The following is a 16,565-nucleotide window of genomic DNA, read 5'->3' as shown; positions in this document are numbered from 1 at the left end:
GAAGCCCTTCAAAAGGTTGCAGCGAGTACAGTATCGTCACCTGTGCCATCCGGCGCCCTAGAAGTGATCAGGGAGGACGAAGCAGCCTATGTGTACGAAGCGTCCAAGTGGCAGCCTGACATATCTATCGTCTCGCTAAGTAACCCCAGTTTTACAACATGGCAAGGTAATTTCTCATCAACCACATACAATTCCACAGTACAGAGCCCGTCTGGGGCTATTACTGCTGCAACAGGGTTAGTACAGAACTATAACAACCTTTTCAGCCGAGCTACCGAAGTGGTCGTTCCACAGTCACCTGTATGGCCAGTTGTATACGGGACTACTGCTGTGCTCCAGGCAACGCTCGAATGGCTTCGCCAGAGCAGGAAGCAGGAGTTGGAAACACTTTCTCAACCAGTGTAAGTCGACCTTTACTATATATGATATTTGTCACCTAGCTGACCTATTCGCCTCGTGTTACATGCAGTTCTACAACAAACAACACTACCTTTGGGTTATCGTCGCAACCAAATCCCCTCCCGGCCACTACTTCGGCAACTCCTCCGGCAGCCCCTCCAGCAACTGCTCCGCCGCCGCCTTCAGTGCCCGTATACAGCCTCCGGGCCGCGTATAGCAAGGCTGGCTTAGAGGCGATAATGGACACGGGAGATTCCGTGCATAGCATTGATGAAATGTGGTCATACGTGACTACTGCTTCAGAGTATGCGACACTATCGCTTCCAGCCCCTGCTGTAGTTGTCGCTTACGAGATGGTGCCGACGGGCTCTGGGTCGTCGCCTGTTATGATCCGCCCGCAGAGTGTAGTGCAGTTGAATGTTGGCACTAACCTCACCGAGTTTGCAAACACACGCACACAGGCTTCAATTGCGACACCGGGTCTTGCTGTCTATGAAGTTTGGGTCGTGAATGGAACTCTCCGGTACTCTGATATCGCGAGCTAGATCAAGAGGCCGCTCAAGCGGTAGCGGGTATTTCAGATTGAGACACTGGATCGAAGCGAACGAAGAGGCAGGTTCTGGCATCGAGGTAGGAGTGTCGGGGTTATTCCAGGATCCAAGTAGCTGAATTGAGTATGTCTTATAATACGGGTAAAATTGTTCTATATTTTATGGTGACGATCTCTTATGCCTGTCACGACGTACATCGAACATGCATAACTCGTCTAACAACAATAGGAGAAGATGCTTGACTCAATGCAGCGGGGCATCGGTGAACACACTGAATTAAGAATCGGGCTAACGCTACTCTACTTAAAAATACCAACCTCATTGCATTACAACATACCTGTAATTATTTGTCAACTAATCGCGGGTACAAATGTCCTTCATTCCACTCACCTTGAGTCCAGGTTTCCTCCTTGGATGAAGCACAGTTCTGGGACATCATAAAAGGATCTTTTTAGATGATGGAAAACGGGAAGAAGTAATATTCGGGGTAGTTGGATAGATATTAGAGCCAATCCGAATGAAATCTGAGCATGTATCTAGAGACAATAAGACCTGTTCAGGAAATTCCTCCCTAAATATTTATGTATCGTGCTCAGAAAATTATGAATATCCAGCTGTCAATTGGGACCTTTCTTTCAGGTCTTGACGGCTGCGGGCAAACAGCAAGAAATGCGTGACAGTAATTAGTCAAGTTGCAGGACGTAACTGGTATCTAGCCATTGTCTAATCTGGGTGCATCAGACGAGGCCAAGACTGCTAGTTTATCATCGCCCCTCTTTAGATATCACATGGCATATTGCCTAAATACGAGGTAAATTGTGATATTATTTTGGCTTTTCAGCTAGCCACTTAGTTAGTTCCCACCTGCATTGACCACTGAGGTATCTGCTGAAGCCAGGTTGTCGCTTGATTACATTTGATTTGACCTCGCAGCAGGCAGCATGGCCTGATCTTTATCCACTTCGCATGATTTGGTCAGCTACTTGTGATGTAACGAAAGGCAACTAGCAATATTTACGCAAGCCACAAGGTCCAATTATGGGTGTTTATGGATCTAAACTACGGAGTCTAAGCAGCCCCTGCGGACCAAGGGCGGCTACGGAGATTTTGTCAGGTATGTGATGTATACACAATAAGGTAGAGCACGGGAAAAGGCGCAGCTGAGCCTTGGACACTAGTGTCAATCATTCACAGTTAGAAGTCGCATAGCCAATCGGATACATAAAGTTATGTGATACCGAATTGCATGAGTGAACTCCATTACGGTCGAGAACACCTAGGAATGCATGAGAAACGCCATTGTTGCGTTGTATGTCTCGGACTGTAATGGCGTGTCATGGGAGTAATAATGACCCGGAATAGTAAGCTCGGGGCTGGCTGAGCTGAATCGACTCTATTCCCTAGCCAGCCACAACAAGCCACTTTCTAACTAGCTTTTACTCAGTTCCAACAAAGGGTTGTTGACTCGTCATTTGTCTGCTAGACAAGTAGATATTTTGGGTTTCAATTACTTTTACTTATAGACTAAAGCTTATTTACATTATTACTGAAAACTCGAGAGCAGTCCACGGAAGCAATTTATTATATAGAGGGCTTTTATAACCCGATTCTTATTTTAACTGCACCACGCAGTTATTCACTAAGGTCAATCCACATACACGTACTTTTTATTTATATTACATTGTCCTCTATACTCCTCTTATTATTACTTTGCAACTCAAAATGGAGGGCGAAACCGGGTTCCAACCAAACAAATCCGGTGATTCGTTCTCGCAGGGAGGCTTCCAACAGGAAGGCTTTCAGCAAGGAGGTTTCCAGCAAGGAGGCTTTCAACAAACCGGATTCCAATCCGATTTCAACAAGGTACAGTTGTATATCCGAACATGTCAATTATGATGGCTAACTCATTCACAATAGGGTTTCCAGCCACAGGGCCATCAAGAAGTTCGTCTGGACGCTGCAGATCTTGAGGGTCTTCGAAAGTCAATTGAGACCGCAAAGGAAAAGCTTCAAGAGGCCGAAAGCATTCTCAGGAAACTTGAATTTACGCCCGTTAGCAGCAACGACCCAGGATTTCCTAACAACGGATTTTAGATCCTTGCAGCGCTTGAATGATTTTATCCACTTGACCTCATAAGTGTTAAGATGGGAGGTAGTTTAATATTCAATTGAATATATTGATATAAACACTGTATGCATATTGCCTTCTAATAGCTGAAATTAACTGTGATATTTTACTGTCTTGACTTCATATGGACTCGTTAAGACGTCAAAAGTCAAAACTATTAATGAATTCCCTGATCGGACTCTAATCTCATTTAGTGGCAATCTGGACACAAACGCCGCTACCTACGTCCCGTGCCGACCCCATGATCTCTAAATGGGCAAAGATGTCTGGGAACTAAAAAGTAAAGCCTAGCTTGATTGGTGTTAGTGGTGCGACATGACTGAGCTGCATAGGCCGAGTCTACGATTGATGAGTGACCGGTCTGACGCCGATTCTACTCCAATTCTGTAGCGGACTCTTCCGAGAAGGGAAGCATACCCTCATGGGTTCCTAAGGTGATCGGCTGATGAATCAACATTCTCTGATATTCTTTGATGTCAGCCAGCCACGGTGAATACCTGGTCACTGCTTTCTGTTACCCCGTGCTGCCAAGTAGCCGACCGTGAGCTATTGGATGTGATATCAAATTGACTAAACTTCTTCCACTTTACAGCAAGAAAATGTGGATCACTTACCTGTATTAATCTTATTACAGTGTCATCCATGAAGAACAAACTCCGTCAATACTATTGGTTTGGCACAATAATGTTTTTGAATGAAGTGTGACTGGCTACTACCCACGTAGGTAAATTGTAGTGCTGACAGTCATCAGATCGCGGTAGACTATGTAAGACGTTCATAAATTACGCCTATTTGATTGTACCTCAGCCAGCCACCAGGACGTGGCAGGCTATAGTCCGTCCGCATGAGATGTGACGACGCCAACGGCTCCAGTTGGAGTTCAATAATGGATACCACAAACAGATGGTCTTATTCATAGCTCAGGCAGCCACACGAAGATTGTTTTCAAGATTGAGCACTTCGTATCAGCAACTAACCTTTCTCGCGGGGATTACTTCGTAAATCGTTCAGAGGGCGCGTAGCCCGCATACAAGTGACTTTATTCCAGCTCCCTATTCACTTTCTGCATTTCTATATCTTACTGTAGGGGCATGTATAGACTACTCCATTGCCTCTCAACATAACATCAGTCGTTTGGGACCTTAGTAGCCTCTGTAAGACATGCTACTTTTCTTGCTGGCAGCAGGTATGTGATGCATCCAATTTAAGGCATGGCCCCGAAGACCACTCAGTTCAGCTCTATGTCCTAGCTCTACTTTTTTCAGCTTCAATGGCACAAGCCACAATATCACGTTCCGAGGTTTCTCAGGTCGCAAACCAGAATTGTGGCTAACCACAGCTGGCCATGAGTTCCATTACTCGGTTTCATACAGCTGGTAGAGGACCAGATTAAATCAGCATACTAAATATTCAGACAGAATGATACGCCCCCTTCACTCGTGGCATCACTATCATCATGGCAATGCTATATAAAATCGCCCGATTGACAAGAAACAACAACCATTCTTGCCTTCCAAAAGCTGAATTTAAGTGGAATCTTCAATGTGTTGGCTTGATATGTCTCGTTGAGACGTGACAAGCTTCAAGTGGAAGTTAAAAGGAGGACTACATGTGTATGATATCCTCATCTATTGGTAAATGCCAAGATTCTGCCTCAACTTATATCAGCAGTTCTCCAAACCCCATCATCGTCCCTGAATTTAAGCTGTCGTGACACAACCTTCTTGGGCCCAGTAAACTTGCTCGAATCTTGTTCTGTGTTTGACGATAGAAGCCTCATGTGCGGTGCAAGCTCGTCATATATCTTCTTCATCGCAACGGCATCGATCTGAAGTGGCTCTTGACGCTGAGCTTTAGTAACAGGCGGAGGCTCGTATGGCCGCGCAGACACATCCACTGCACTAACCATAGCAAGGATACCAATGAAGCCTGAAGAAACCTTACGAAATTCTTCTGTCTTCCACCTGAAGTATATAACACTGATCTGGGTTCGCTGCTGACCTTTTAGTTCGTCCGTGAAGTGGTCGTCCCAGGTCAATTGAACCATGGAGCCAGGCTTTGGATTCGTCGATTGTATGACCGGTTTGATACGGTCACAGCACGCCCGCCATCCTGGTGGACTGCCGCTTCTTGTTAAGTAGTCAAGCAGAGTTTTCTTCCACGAGTTCTCATCTTGGGGAAGAAGCTCGAAGAACTTATTCTGTCTGATCACCGCGGTAATGGGGGCAACCGATCGTTTGTAGCTGCAAGATAAGGGTCTTGTAAGCCATGAAGCACCACAATTCCGGGTTGGAGAGACTCACATCATTTGCCTTTGTGTTCGCCGCATTCTCTCCTCCATCCACTGCATGGCAAGCTCACACTGCTCCGGTGGGTCCCCAAACAATAGCTTCCATATTCGTTTTATAAAGCCCCAAATAGGTCCAAGGACCTCTCCTACCTTCTTTACTAGTGTCTGAACCATTAGTTTGATCTTTTGTAACACGAAGGATATACCATTATCCACCAGCTTTGCACCTATATTAACCAGGTTCGTTGTGAGAAAGTTTGCTCTCTCCTCAAGCCATTGCGTCCAAGAGCTAAGGAACGACGGGATGATGGACCGTAGGAGGCTGAACAACTTCTGCTGAGCCTGAACAATGAAGTCACTGACGGCCTTAATAGCCGCTGTCTTAGCAGCCTCGACCTTTTGGACTGCGATCTCGATGGCCGCATTGACTGCTTCTGTGATGTCAACACCATCGTTTGCAGCAGAGGAAGCAAGTTCTGTTATTTCAGCCTTGACTTCCTCCAACTTGTCGTCGAAGCTGGGGATCAGTCCTTCGAGCTCACGGCACATGGCCTCTGCTGTGCCACTGATCTCTTTCAGAACTCCTTGAGCTGCCGCCTCGGCGGCCTTTCGAGTCTCTTCTTCGAACTTGCGTCGTATTTGCTCGGCAGTGTCTGTGATTTGCTGGACTGTGGAAGCTGCGACCTCCGCAATTCGGTTGAATGTGTTTGTGATGCTATCGAAAAAACCCATGATGTAGATTAAAATGGTGCTTGGCTGCGTTTGTGATATATTGGTTAGAGTTGAGTGTCGTGAGCAGTAGACTTTGTCAAGAAACGATCAAGTCCCAAGAAATGCGGCTACCGACTGTGACAGAATCTAGAGTCCCCGTCACAAAGGTTAAGGGGGTTGCGCCATCCTTAGGCCCCTCCTCGAAGTATTTTCCTACCTGTCTACCAATTTCGATACTGCTGTTTCAGACATCACTCTTCTGGGACTAGCGATCTCCACGTCGGACTGAAGCGATACGAGTTAACACATAACAATTGGCATCATTGAATCGTTACTTCAGCCTCGTGGTGCAATCAGAAATGTGATAAAACTCAAAGCAAATAGTTCGTGCTGACCTAGCCAAAACCGGACACTTCAGGTCGCCACTTTCATCCTCCAGCCCCCGTCAAAGCTATACTGAGTGGGGTATCGCCCTTGTATGGAACATTTAGCCGAGAGCTTCGTCTGTGGCGAGCTGACTGGAGACCTCATGACCACTAGCTCCAGGTGCATCACATCCCAGAATTAGTTCCAGCGTATCGTGGGTAAGGCACGTTGTCTCAGCTGAGGGAAGCTCTTGTTCACAAATCTTAATTGCAAGTAACACATCTGTGGAAAAGGTACTGAGTCGCAATATCAAAAATCTGTATATAACCCGCTCTTTATGCCCGTCAACTCAATCCTTCGCTCTACATTACTCAATCCATCTCTTACACACAGTTTTCAATACTCTTAACTCTTTTATCAACCTTACAATCGATCACCATGTCTGACATGATTCAAGCTGCCAGAAATGTCGCAGAGACATCTGACCGTAATGCTCTTGAGAAGGAGGAGGAAGCCATTGAAGTTGCCTCCCAGTGGGCGCAGGAAAAGCTTGAGAACTTCCTCAACACGGTTGAGTAAGACATCAAATGACCTGTCCTTCCCCATTTCTAACATGACTCCAGGAGCAATGGCAATGATCACAAGCTTCTCAAGATAAGCTACATCATCAGTCGCCGCACTTCCATCGATGTCTTCACCGGCAAGAGCTCTGATATTGGCAAATTTGCTAAGGACCTCATCGGAAAGCTTGCTGACGGTAAAGTCATGGAAGGTCTTGGTGACTTGGCTGGCACGCTGTTGAACAAGCTTTTTGGATCTGCGTCTGGTTCAGCCCAGACTGAAAGGATATAGTAAGTCAACCTCATCGAAAGCCGCTGTCTACACTTTCTCATTAAGAAACCTTCAGTGAAGTTACCTTTGATGAGCTCGGTGGGCTCAATCGCCTTGACGCATATTTCTTTTGCTATCGATTTGCATCAAGTGGCATCACCAACTTCAGCAAAGCCGTCATAGGAACTTGCATCGTTCGTTCTGCTGCCACCATGGTGGACGACAACGCCTACCGTGTCGTACTGACTAGCTCCGCCACCCTCGCAGACGCTCAGCGTGCTGCTATTGGCGATCATATGATCCAGGTAGCCAAGCATCAGAAGCAAGTTTTGGACGAGCATGGCAACCACGAAGCTGCTGATCCTATACTTCTTGAAGCCCGGGCCAAGCTAGCCCAGGTTATTGGACTCGGTGTAGCTACTTCGGAGCAGTTCATTCAACGGAGATCGACGGCCAAGATCTTCAGATCTGGAAACACTGAAAAGAGTGCCGAGTCGCAGGTGGAGGACCTGGTCAGAAGGACGGATACACTCTTGAACAATCCACCCCAGGCCCCTCAGATTGAGGCTTAAGGGATAGAATCGCCTGGTTCTGAACTATCCTGGATCTTTTAGTCCTGTTCTACTCCTTTTAAACATATCTTTAAATGCAGAAGTCAAATGATAAGAACTACTGAAGTGTGAGCGGGAGGGGAGTGCCTGCCTGTGACCACTTCGAGTCCCTTTGCATTGCGTTCCATGCAGTACCTAACAGCCGGTAGATATCACCCGATCAGTAAATACACTTTCCCTACTACATTATCTTTTCTACGCAATTGATTCACTGTTTTACCTAACCCTGGATGCGGGCGGTTAAGATGGCAATTTGCAATGACGCATATTTTGTACCTCATCTACCTAGTTCGTCAATCTTCATCAGGAGCTAAGAGAATCGTCCGTCTAAAGCAAAACTACACAAAATAAGTAGAAGGACGTGTCATTTCTCAGTTGCGTTCCGGTTCTCCGGGTTCTAAGCCAGAAAATACCTTAACTTGAATGATAGACCATGCAGTGGCTAGCTTTGGCCTTTGACAACTTCTCACAATTCGAGGTGTGGCTAGCTGAATTGTCCAAATCAATGTCGTACTGGCGCATCTTAAGCGAATATCGATAGTGCCAAATGGCGTCTCTAAACCTATGCCCACCAGGGCCTCGGCCCGTCCCGTTCGAACTCTTGTAACTATGATTGGCATAGGGCATGTAACTAATTGTCCTTATGCAAGCCTCGTCACCTATGCGTGGAAATGATTTTCTTAGTGACGATCTCTGTCTGTATGAGGTCGCCTTCTCAGACATACCAATTCAAGCTCGACTTAGCTTTTCAGCCAGCCACACTGTTGCCATTGAATGTGACAAAGGATTTTATATCTTGGCATTTTGCTTAGGTGTGGTTCAGTCCTGCAGGTCGAGGCAATTAAGTCGAATGCCGAGTCCATTGACTATGGAGTTGATGTCCCGCTGCGGGTGAGCGCATTCCGTTAGGCAGAGACCCTAGCGTTCGTGCTCACTTTGGCAGTTTTCCAGTGAGTGCGAGACAAGGATTCTGCATTATCACACGTCTCTATTGCTAACATTGTAGTGTACATGAAGTATTCGTCAATAATCACACAGCTCAAACACACTTCTTTCAAGCCGCGTTCCCTCGCCTGCTAGCAGTATCATCTCATCCCCCAGAACAGCATCACTTCTCACCCTCATCATGCTTCAATCCAGCATCCTTCGCCTTCTTATCCGCAAGCTCACACAGAAACCTCCACTCCTCACCACTAACTTTGCTCACGCTCAATCTCGACTGCTTAAGCAACTGCATCATCTCCAAGGGACCACCAGGTTTGCCCAGCTCACGAAGTTCCTTCAGACCAATCGGCACCGCAAACTTCTTTCTGAACTCGACGTGGACCAGGTCCCAGATGGGTTTCTCCTTCGTAGACTTGGGATCGTAGTATGGTGCGCCTGGTCGGCGAGCAGATCCTGGTGATGTTAGATGAGGGACATGGGGTGACGTGGTAGGGGACTTGCTGTCTTCAGAGAATTCTTTGACGATTTCCATTATGCCGACGATGCCGGGTTCTTTGCAGTTACTGGCGTAGAAGAAGGCGAGATCGCCGGCGTTCATGTTTCTCATGTTATTCCGAGCTACTGAGCGTCAATCTCATCCAATCTCCTCCATCAAGCGTGATTTCTTACCTGCGTATGCTCGAATGCCTGTATCAAAGTCAGTCACTAAGTTCTCACTTGGGCATTGAAGAACATACCATCCCATCCTTCAGGCTCTGTCTTTGCCTTCAAGTCATCGATAGAAAACTTGACATCAACACCGTTCTCAATACGAGTCTCGGGCTCGGCTTTCATTAGCCAGTACCACTGGCCATCGTGCTTCGGGGCATCAGGATTGATCGTCGGGATTGAGTCGATATCTGGGTCTTCGGAGACGCCACGAGAGCTGGACTGAGCAGGCTCCTGTTTCTTGGCCGTCTTCTTGACTTTTGGCGCTTCGGGCTCTTCAGTTTTTGCTGGCGCTTTGGGCTTCTCTTGTTTCTTCACATTGGTCGCCTTGGTAACCTTCTTTGGCGGGCTTGTTTTAGCTGGGGGAGGCGCTTCAGGCTCGGGATTTCCTTTAGCAGCTTGTCGAAGAGATCTCCGCTTGGGCGCAGCTTCTTCTGAAGCGTCGGCGGTGGGTGCACTTCTTTTTCGGGGTGGCATGGTGGGCTGTGAGTGTGTTGAGGTTGGCTTCACTTCACTGAACCTTGAACGCGCGCGACGCGTCTCAGGTGAGGCTTGAGGTCTGATCACAGCCACAGCCTGCGCCACATTATCAAACACCCCATAATGAATCCTTCGGAACGTTAAATCTCGCACCAGGTACAACTAATTTTGCTTTCTCAAGACCAGCTTAGCATACTCATTCCTTAGGACAATTGAATTGCACAAGCCCTTGTTTAACTCTACAATTCATCAATCCCATGTTCCAGATTCGTGATGCGGGGTCAGACCTGAGGGACGCCGAGTTCATCACGGCAGCCTTCGACTCTACTTTGCCATTCCTCAACGAGACTGGCAACACAGGCCAATGGGGAACAGTTCCTTTCTCAGAGAGAGATGGCTTCTTACAAGGCACCCGGAAAGATATCAAACAATCAGAAATCTTTCAACTCAGCGGCCAAGGCGAGCGGCGACGAATCTTTATCGCAGAAATTGAGGAAACCCACTTTGGCGATGATGCCGTAGACCGTCACCGCCGGAAAGATCATGACACTGGTAGAACCTTCGTCTCAGTGGGCGCTGCGATGATTCTCGACGACGAATTCGCCAGTCATATACGCTCTATTGTTGTTTTGGAATCTCTTATAGCCGCTGCTGAGAAACAAGGTGTATTTGTGTTTCTGGACTTCCTTATCACAGATCATCGCCTACCATCAGCCCAGCGTAAGGGAGCCGGGCTGGCATTGCTAGAGCATGTCAAGACCTACGCGTCTGAACACGGGAAACGAGCCATTTTCCTCGATTGCTGGACTGGAGGTACAGACAAACTGGTCAGGTACTACGAAAGCGCTGGCTTCAGTCCAGTACAAGACTTTGAACACAATAAGAAGAACGGGGATGTATGGCCTGGCAGGCTATTTCGACTGGATTTAGCACCTGGACCACCTTAATTAAATGTGACTCATGCTTTAATAAATGAGCAATGACACATTATATCAGGAAACTCTTTCTTAACCACATTCGCGGTAAAGTTGCTCGTACAGAGCAGTATTCTATCAACCAAACTGGTAACATCATTTACACAGGAACATGCTTCTCCAACCACTCCTTCATCACCCCCGTAGCAGGGTACTCCCCATCCCCGAGCCTCAACAACATCTGAACATGGCCCTCAAACCCCTCCCCCTCAAAAACCCTCACCTCCACACTCGTCCCCGCCGCCTTCAACGCCACAGCCAACTCTGTCGCCTGCCGAATGCCCCCCTTCCTCTGAACATGCAGCAGCAGAAACGCCCCCGCGTTCGGTGCAGCTGCGTGATGCGTCGGCGACATGTCCTGCAATTTCACCGGGTCGTCGCTTAGCCCTTTGATCATATTTATGATTATGGGGCCGGTACTGTCGGAGAATTCTGCTAGGGCGTTGTAGTTTGAGCCATCCAACGCGATGACGCCTTTTAGGATGGATATGTCGAAGTTGGCTTTTTGGGCGTAGGTTGGATCTGTGCCTAGGAGGGTTACGACGTGTGCTCCTGAGCTATGGCCCATGAGAACTACACGCTCTGGATCAATGTTGAGGTCTTCAGAATGCTTGACCAAGTATGCCACCGAGTCAGCAATCTCTTGCACCTGCTCCTTGACAGTGATCTTCGGAATGAGCGTGTAGTTGATTGACGCAAAGGCGTAGCCGAGGTCGTTCAAGTACTTGACTTTCTTGGAGCCAGTTGAGTCGAGATAAGTTCCAATTGTCCAACTTCCACCGTGGACGTACACGATGACTGGGGCCTTGGTGGCACTTGTAGTCGGTTTCCACAGACGAAGACGCTGAGCTTCTCTTTCTCCGTAAACGATGTCTGTTCCGCCTTGAGGGACATCTGAGTTCATTTCAGCCAGAAGTGCATGCACTCTGTCCATGTCGATGTCATCATTGGTGTCTTTATAAATGGTGAGACCAGTGACTTCGTCTCCTCGAGCAGCCAAGTCCTGGGGACTCAACTCCGATGCGCTGGGTGTTTCTGAAGAAGCCATGCTGATATTGTGTAATATCTAAATATAAAGAGGAAATCGAGAAGTTTGTGAAGAAAGTAAAGATTATTTCCATTGCGCAACCAATCTATTCATATTATTCGCCCTTCTCCACTTGCTTCCTGGTCCACGTAACATCGCAACGTAAGAAATCTAGCAACCTAAATAAATTCAGATGCCTGGTCAGGCAGACGCATGTCCCAAACAAAGGGTCCTTACTGGACTTCCAGATTCGGCGTGGCCTGGAACGATTTCCCATACCTTATCTCCATCCAGTTGCCGCATAGCCGGGGTCCCTGGAACAAATAAATCCACCAAAACCAAGTCGTCAATTTAGCCTAACCCATCAGCGATAAGAACCTCGAGCGCGTGTAAAGCCATCGGCGTGACGTATTTTTGTATCAGCCTGATACCAACAACAGAACAATCCAAAAAGCAATTTTCGTAAATCCAACCAAACTCCAATCATTTTCTTTTCATCACAATCTCATCACTCCACATTTCCTTATCCCTGCGTCATCAAGATACTCTCAGTAAACTCAATCACCGAACGCAGCTGCTGCAACTGCCCACCTTCCAACAGCATAAACTCCTGATGGTTATGAATCATCTCCTGCGAAAAGTCACACCCATCCTCTCCCGGCTTCGCATCAACACCAAGCTCATCTTGAAAATCCTGTAAATGCGATGAAATATGGCTCAAGACATCAGTATCCAGCGTCAGGAATTGAGCATACGACATGGTCTTGCTAGAAGACAACTCCATGTCTGACTCGATCCAGTCGGAGGGGTTGTTGGTCAGCGCTTTGGAGATGGCGGTGGTGATGCGCTTGAGGGACTTGAAGACTAGAGGGTCTGCCACGTTTGGCGATGCAGAAGAGTCTTTTAGTCTGGAGAGAAAGACGTTTATCATGACGAAGTGATCTTTCATGGTGTAGAGCTCGTCGCGAATCTGGCGGACTTTGGGGTTCGGTGGTTGATGTGGCTTTTTATGCGGTCGATCGGGCAGTGCGGCGGGGGGGAAGCCCATGTGCTTGGTTCTAAACTCGTCAAAGTCCCTGTAGCACGTCCATCAGCTTCAGAAGGTATGTACGAGGAGGAGGTTTGACTTACGCTTTCAAGATGGGCAGAAATTCTGTAAACAGGTCCCGAATGTCCTCCAGCGCCTCGAGACCCCGAGCTAGCTCCAAATTGGTATTCAACGGAATATCTGCCGCCGTCAAACGCCTGCCAAAGTCTGCCGGTGGAGCAACACTCGAAAGAGTCTCCTGCGTTTTCAGAACAACTTTCTTCAGCTCCGACAGGGCTTCCCAAGTGTCGGGGTTCAGTGGAATGTCTATCAAGGCCATGTTGGATCCCTTGGCAGCCCAGTGTTGAGCGTAGACCTCTAGCATCTTGTCAAGATCAGCCGTTTGTATGCAGAGCTGCTTGCACGTCGAGCGAATCAAGCTCATTGTAGAGATTGCATGTCCTCCGATGTCTTTGGCTAGCTTGGCAACAGCGTCGAGAGATGCAGTGGCGTCTTGGCAGGCCTTGTGATAATCGCTTGGATCCGGGTTGGTGGAGGACTCACCAGCAGCATTGGTCTCCACGTCTGCGTTGTACTCTTGGAGTAGCTTCTCATGCTGATACCGCTGCCATTTAGCGATGGACTCGAGAGTGGAATCTGTTACATGCACCGCACCACCCCGCGGCCGTACAGATTGTGACGATAGAGATGGACAGATAGTATCGGGTGCATCAGAGTCTTGCGAGGGGAGCGGCTGCCGTATCGGAACGACGTTATACGACACGATGGTGTTATTTCTCGGGCGCAAAGGGAGCTGCAACTGTGATGGGGGATTTGATGGGCCACCGTGGGATGCCGCGATGACTACTGGCGGCGCTGGTGCAGGTGCAGGTGCAGGGATCTCTTGCGGGGAAGTGGACGGGGATGGTGACGATGGCCGCGAATCCATCGAAATGACGGACGCAGCGCTCTCGACTTCAAGCCAGTCGTCGGCGATAGAATCTTGACGATTCTGGGACATTGTGGTGATGATTTGATACAAAATCTCTCAGAAATGGACGGAATACAGCGGAGCTTTTGATGGTTTTGAAGGGGAGGATGATGAGGGTTGAAAAAAAGAGTGTTGCCTTTCAGCCTGGATTAGGCAGACGTCGCGGGTTGCATCGAGGCAACAATGGTCAGCCCTATAAGGTTCACTCATGGGATTAGGTCAGCATTTTCTCTGTGTCATGTTTGGAGACAAACCCAATCTGGGATATAACTTTCATTGGATACGCATTATTTATCGAAGGAATATTCTACATTTTGATTGTGCCAATGAATGGGAGCATTGGGGAAATGGATGAGTCACCTCCAAACCGTCGCAAACAACTGACCGAATTATGCCCCTTCCAAACATGGCCAGGCGTTGTTGATTGGCCTGTTCCAAAGGACATGCCTCATCACCCTATAAATGCGGCGATATTGTTTGGGTAGGCGTCAAGCCTTCCGAAGGCTGATGCCATTTACAGCATCTGCGATACTGGTAGCGTGTCGTTGGTCGGGATCTAACATTTAGCGTCTGATATAGGCCCATTGTTAATGTACAGCGCTAAGCTTTCGAGGATCCGGTACAGTCCCTTCCTACCAGCACTAGGTACATTTGTCGGGAATAATTCTTGCGATTATAATTCGATTCATCGTCTATTGGACATTGCTATGTTTGTGCGACATTGGGTAGCATTGTGGCTTGCGGGGTAAGTCAGCCCAACGAGGCTCTCACCTGAGGCCTCAACTCAAAACATGAGGTCCATCCCTTAACAAGGTTCATCCATCATCCACTTCCAACTCTGAATCTCAGTGTTCGGTCCTATCGACGCCATCAACATGTCGGGCCTCGAGCCACTTGCCGCCTTGGGGCTCGTGTGTAACGTCCTTCAATTAGTTGAAGTCGGACTGAAAACAGCCACGCTTTGCAAGAATGCCTATCGCACAGGCGAACCGGATCCCGAGCTCAGCGTCTACGCTCAGAATCTGGCAGTCGCCGCTTCAAGCTTGAGCCAGTCGCTGGAGCGCTCCCAGCACCCCCTCAGTCTCGATGACGCGAGGCTCTTGACTCTAGCTCGCAATTGTCGAGATGCCGAAGCTGAATGGAGGAAGGAAACCCCAGCTCGGTTGCTTTCCCAACAACAACCTCGAAAGCGAGATCGCTTTGGGGCCGTTTTCCGAGGGATTATCAATAAGCCGGAAATCGATCGCTTGGAAAGTCAGCTACAGAAAGCCAAAGAGTCTCTGGAGACAGATCTTCTTGTTGGAGCCTTCAAACGTCTTGAAATCTCCAAGGTCCAGGCTGACGACCTTCGAGAAACGCTTCAAAATTTCCTTGTAATAGCATCCGCCAGTGAAACAAAACTTCATAACCTCATCCAAGGACAAGTATCTCTGGTCAATACGCAGTTATCAGACCGCATTGAGAGAGCCGAATCATCCACAAAAGCTCATATCACATCAGAACTTGGTATTCATGAGTCAAGAATTATATCAAACGCCGAAAAGGGGAAGGATAGTCTCTTGGCAGAAGCTGAAGCAAGAGAGGCGAGCCGGAGGGAGGACGAGGCCTACGAACGACTCCTGCGCAGCTTCCATTACCCAGACATGAATCATCGAAAAAAACGAGATACATTCCTCTCACGCGTTGACATTCCACTGGATATTCGGACGAGCCAGTTTAGATGTTCCTCATCCAAAGCCTCGGCTTGGTGGTGGGCTAGACCTCAACGCCGAAGGGCTGGTCTACGGCACCTTTGTCAGATGGCTTGAATCGCCTGAAAGCCGGTATTGGATCAGTGGCAGACTTGGCACCGGGAAAAGTGTGTTAATCAAGTTCATCACCTCTCATCCACAAACAATGCACTCATTACAGCAATGGCAACCTGACGTCCAGATTCTCGCTCACTTCTTCTGGAAAGTTGGCAGTCCCATGCAAAGCAGTTTTAAAGGCTTTTTATGCTCTCTTGCCTACCAACTATTCGCTTTAGATAAGAGGAATGTCATCGGTCGGCTCCAGAAGCATCCTGACTGGTCCCGCAAGGCAGGACCTGGTGATTGGGACAACAATGATCTCCAGTCTCTGGTTACTAGTCTTTTAGGCCTGTCAGCTAAGCCTTTTTGTCTTTTCATTGACGGCCTCGACGAGCTCATGGACGATGATGGGGTATGTACCTTAATTGGGTTCCTCAACACTTTGCAAATATCATCACCACTGGTCAAGATTTGTATGTCAAGCCGCCCAGAACAAGCCATACGAGTGCGACTGTGTCACGAACCAGACTTGAAAATGCAAGACTTGATATGGTTTGATATTTGGCAATATGTATGGGCTACTCTTGGAAACGCAGTCGGTCTAGCAAGCTCTTCAATTTTCGTCGAGGATCTTGTCAGGGATATCACCAGCATGGCAGAAGGGGTATTTCTTTGGGCTGTCCTGGTAACAAGATCAGTTGCTCGGGGTATCTTAAATGGTGACTCAAAAGAGGAT

At 48.0% G+C, this 16,565-nt stretch overlaps 10 protein-coding genes across 10 annotated transcripts; 6 read left to right on the top strand and 4 right to left on the bottom strand.

The window, feature by feature from the left end:
* Nucleotides 1-350: 350 nt before the first annotated feature.
* On the top strand, nucleotides 351-616 carry FVEG_15282 (hypothetical protein; the record flags this gene model as incomplete). Its single annotated transcript, XM_018904406.1, has 2 exons — nucleotides 351-401; nucleotides 470-616. The coding sequence occupies 2 exons, from the start codon at nucleotides 351-353 to the stop codon at nucleotides 614-616; spliced, it is 198 nt and encodes a 65-aa protein (XP_018747554.1).
* A 1,882-nt stretch (nucleotides 617-2,498) lies between these two features.
* On the top strand, nucleotides 2,499-3,144 carry FVEG_03498 (hypothetical protein). The gene is made up of 2 exons (XM_018891097.1): nucleotides 2,499-2,813; nucleotides 2,868-3,144. Exons 1-2 carry the CDS (start codon nucleotides 2,673-2,675, stop codon nucleotides 3,042-3,044), a joined length of 318 nt encoding a protein of 105 aa, XP_018747555.1. The 5' UTR covers nucleotides 2,499-2,672; the 3' UTR covers nucleotides 3,045-3,144.
* Nucleotides 3,145-4,732: 1,588 nt separating this feature from the next.
* FVEG_03499 (hypothetical protein) lies at nucleotides 4,733-6,100 on the bottom strand (the record flags this gene model as incomplete). The annotated part of the gene is made up of 2 exons (XM_018891098.1): nucleotides 4,733-5,321; nucleotides 5,382-6,100. The coding sequence occupies 2 exons, from the start codon at nucleotides 6,098-6,100 to the stop codon at nucleotides 4,733-4,735; spliced, it is 1,308 nt and encodes a 435-aa protein (XP_018747556.1).
* A 783-nt stretch (nucleotides 6,101-6,883) lies between these two features.
* On the top strand, nucleotides 6,884-7,848 carry FVEG_03500 (hypothetical protein; the record flags this gene model as incomplete). Its single annotated transcript, XM_018891099.1, has 3 exons — nucleotides 6,884-7,020; nucleotides 7,069-7,296; nucleotides 7,353-7,848. 3 exons carry the CDS (start codon nucleotides 6,884-6,886, stop codon nucleotides 7,846-7,848), a joined length of 861 nt encoding a protein of 286 aa, XP_018747557.1.
* Nucleotides 7,849-8,787: 939 nt separating this feature from the next.
* Nucleotides 8,788-10,043, bottom strand: FVEG_03501 (hypothetical protein). Its single transcript, XM_018891100.1, has 4 exons — nucleotides 9,570-10,043; nucleotides 9,502-9,519; nucleotides 9,334-9,450; nucleotides 8,788-9,285 (listed from the first exon to the last, which is right to left on the bottom strand). Exons 1-4 carry the CDS (start codon nucleotides 10,015-10,017, stop codon nucleotides 8,996-8,998), a joined length of 873 nt encoding a protein of 290 aa, XP_018747558.1. The 5' UTR covers nucleotides 10,018-10,043; the 3' UTR covers nucleotides 8,788-8,995.
* Nucleotides 10,044-10,180: 137 nt separating this feature from the next.
* Nucleotides 10,181-11,324, top strand: FVEG_15283 (hypothetical protein). The gene has a single exon (XM_018904407.1). The coding sequence runs from the start codon at nucleotides 10,278-10,280 to the stop codon at nucleotides 10,965-10,967; it is 690 nt and encodes a 229-aa protein (XP_018747559.1). The 5' UTR covers nucleotides 10,181-10,277; the 3' UTR covers nucleotides 10,968-11,324.
* On the bottom strand, nucleotides 11,012-12,081 carry FVEG_03502 (hypothetical protein). The gene has a single exon (XM_018891101.1). It carries the CDS (start codon nucleotides 12,040-12,042, stop codon nucleotides 11,095-11,097), a length of 948 nt encoding a protein of 315 aa, XP_018747560.1. The 5' UTR covers nucleotides 12,043-12,081; the 3' UTR covers nucleotides 11,012-11,094.
* A 27-nt stretch (nucleotides 12,082-12,108) lies between these two features.
* Nucleotides 12,109-14,231, bottom strand: FVEG_03503 (hypothetical protein). The gene is made up of 2 exons (XM_018891102.1): nucleotides 13,153-14,231; nucleotides 12,109-13,097 (listed from the first exon to the last, which is right to left on the bottom strand). Exons 1-2 carry the CDS (start codon nucleotides 14,067-14,069, stop codon nucleotides 12,545-12,547), a joined length of 1,470 nt encoding a protein of 489 aa, XP_018747561.1. The 5' UTR covers nucleotides 14,070-14,231; the 3' UTR covers nucleotides 12,109-12,544.
* Nucleotides 14,232-14,914: 683 nt separating this feature from the next.
* On the top strand, nucleotides 14,915-15,847 carry FVEG_03504 (hypothetical protein; the record flags this gene model as incomplete). Its single annotated transcript, XM_018891103.1, has 1 exon — nucleotides 14,915-15,847. The coding sequence occupies one exon, from the start codon at nucleotides 14,915-14,917 to the stop codon at nucleotides 15,845-15,847; it is 933 nt and encodes a 310-aa protein (XP_018747562.1).
* Nucleotides 15,848-15,935: 88 nt separating this feature from the next.
* Nucleotides 15,936-16,362, top strand: FVEG_15284 (hypothetical protein; the record flags this gene model as incomplete). The annotated part of the gene is made up of 2 exons (XM_018904408.1): nucleotides 15,936-16,241; nucleotides 16,321-16,362. The coding sequence occupies 2 exons, from the start codon at nucleotides 15,936-15,938 to the stop codon at nucleotides 16,360-16,362; spliced, it is 348 nt and encodes a 115-aa protein (XP_018747563.1).
* Between the last annotated feature and the right edge of the window lie 203 nt (nucleotides 16,363-16,565).

This window comes from Fusarium verticillioides, chromosome 2, assembly GCF_000149555.1.
Source record: "Fusarium verticillioides 7600 chromosome 2, whole genome shotgun sequence".
Taxonomy (NCBI): Eukaryota; Fungi; Ascomycota; class Sordariomycetes; order Hypocreales; family Nectriaceae; genus Fusarium; species Fusarium verticillioides.
This window is presented reverse-complemented; position numbering and strand designations above follow the sequence as displayed.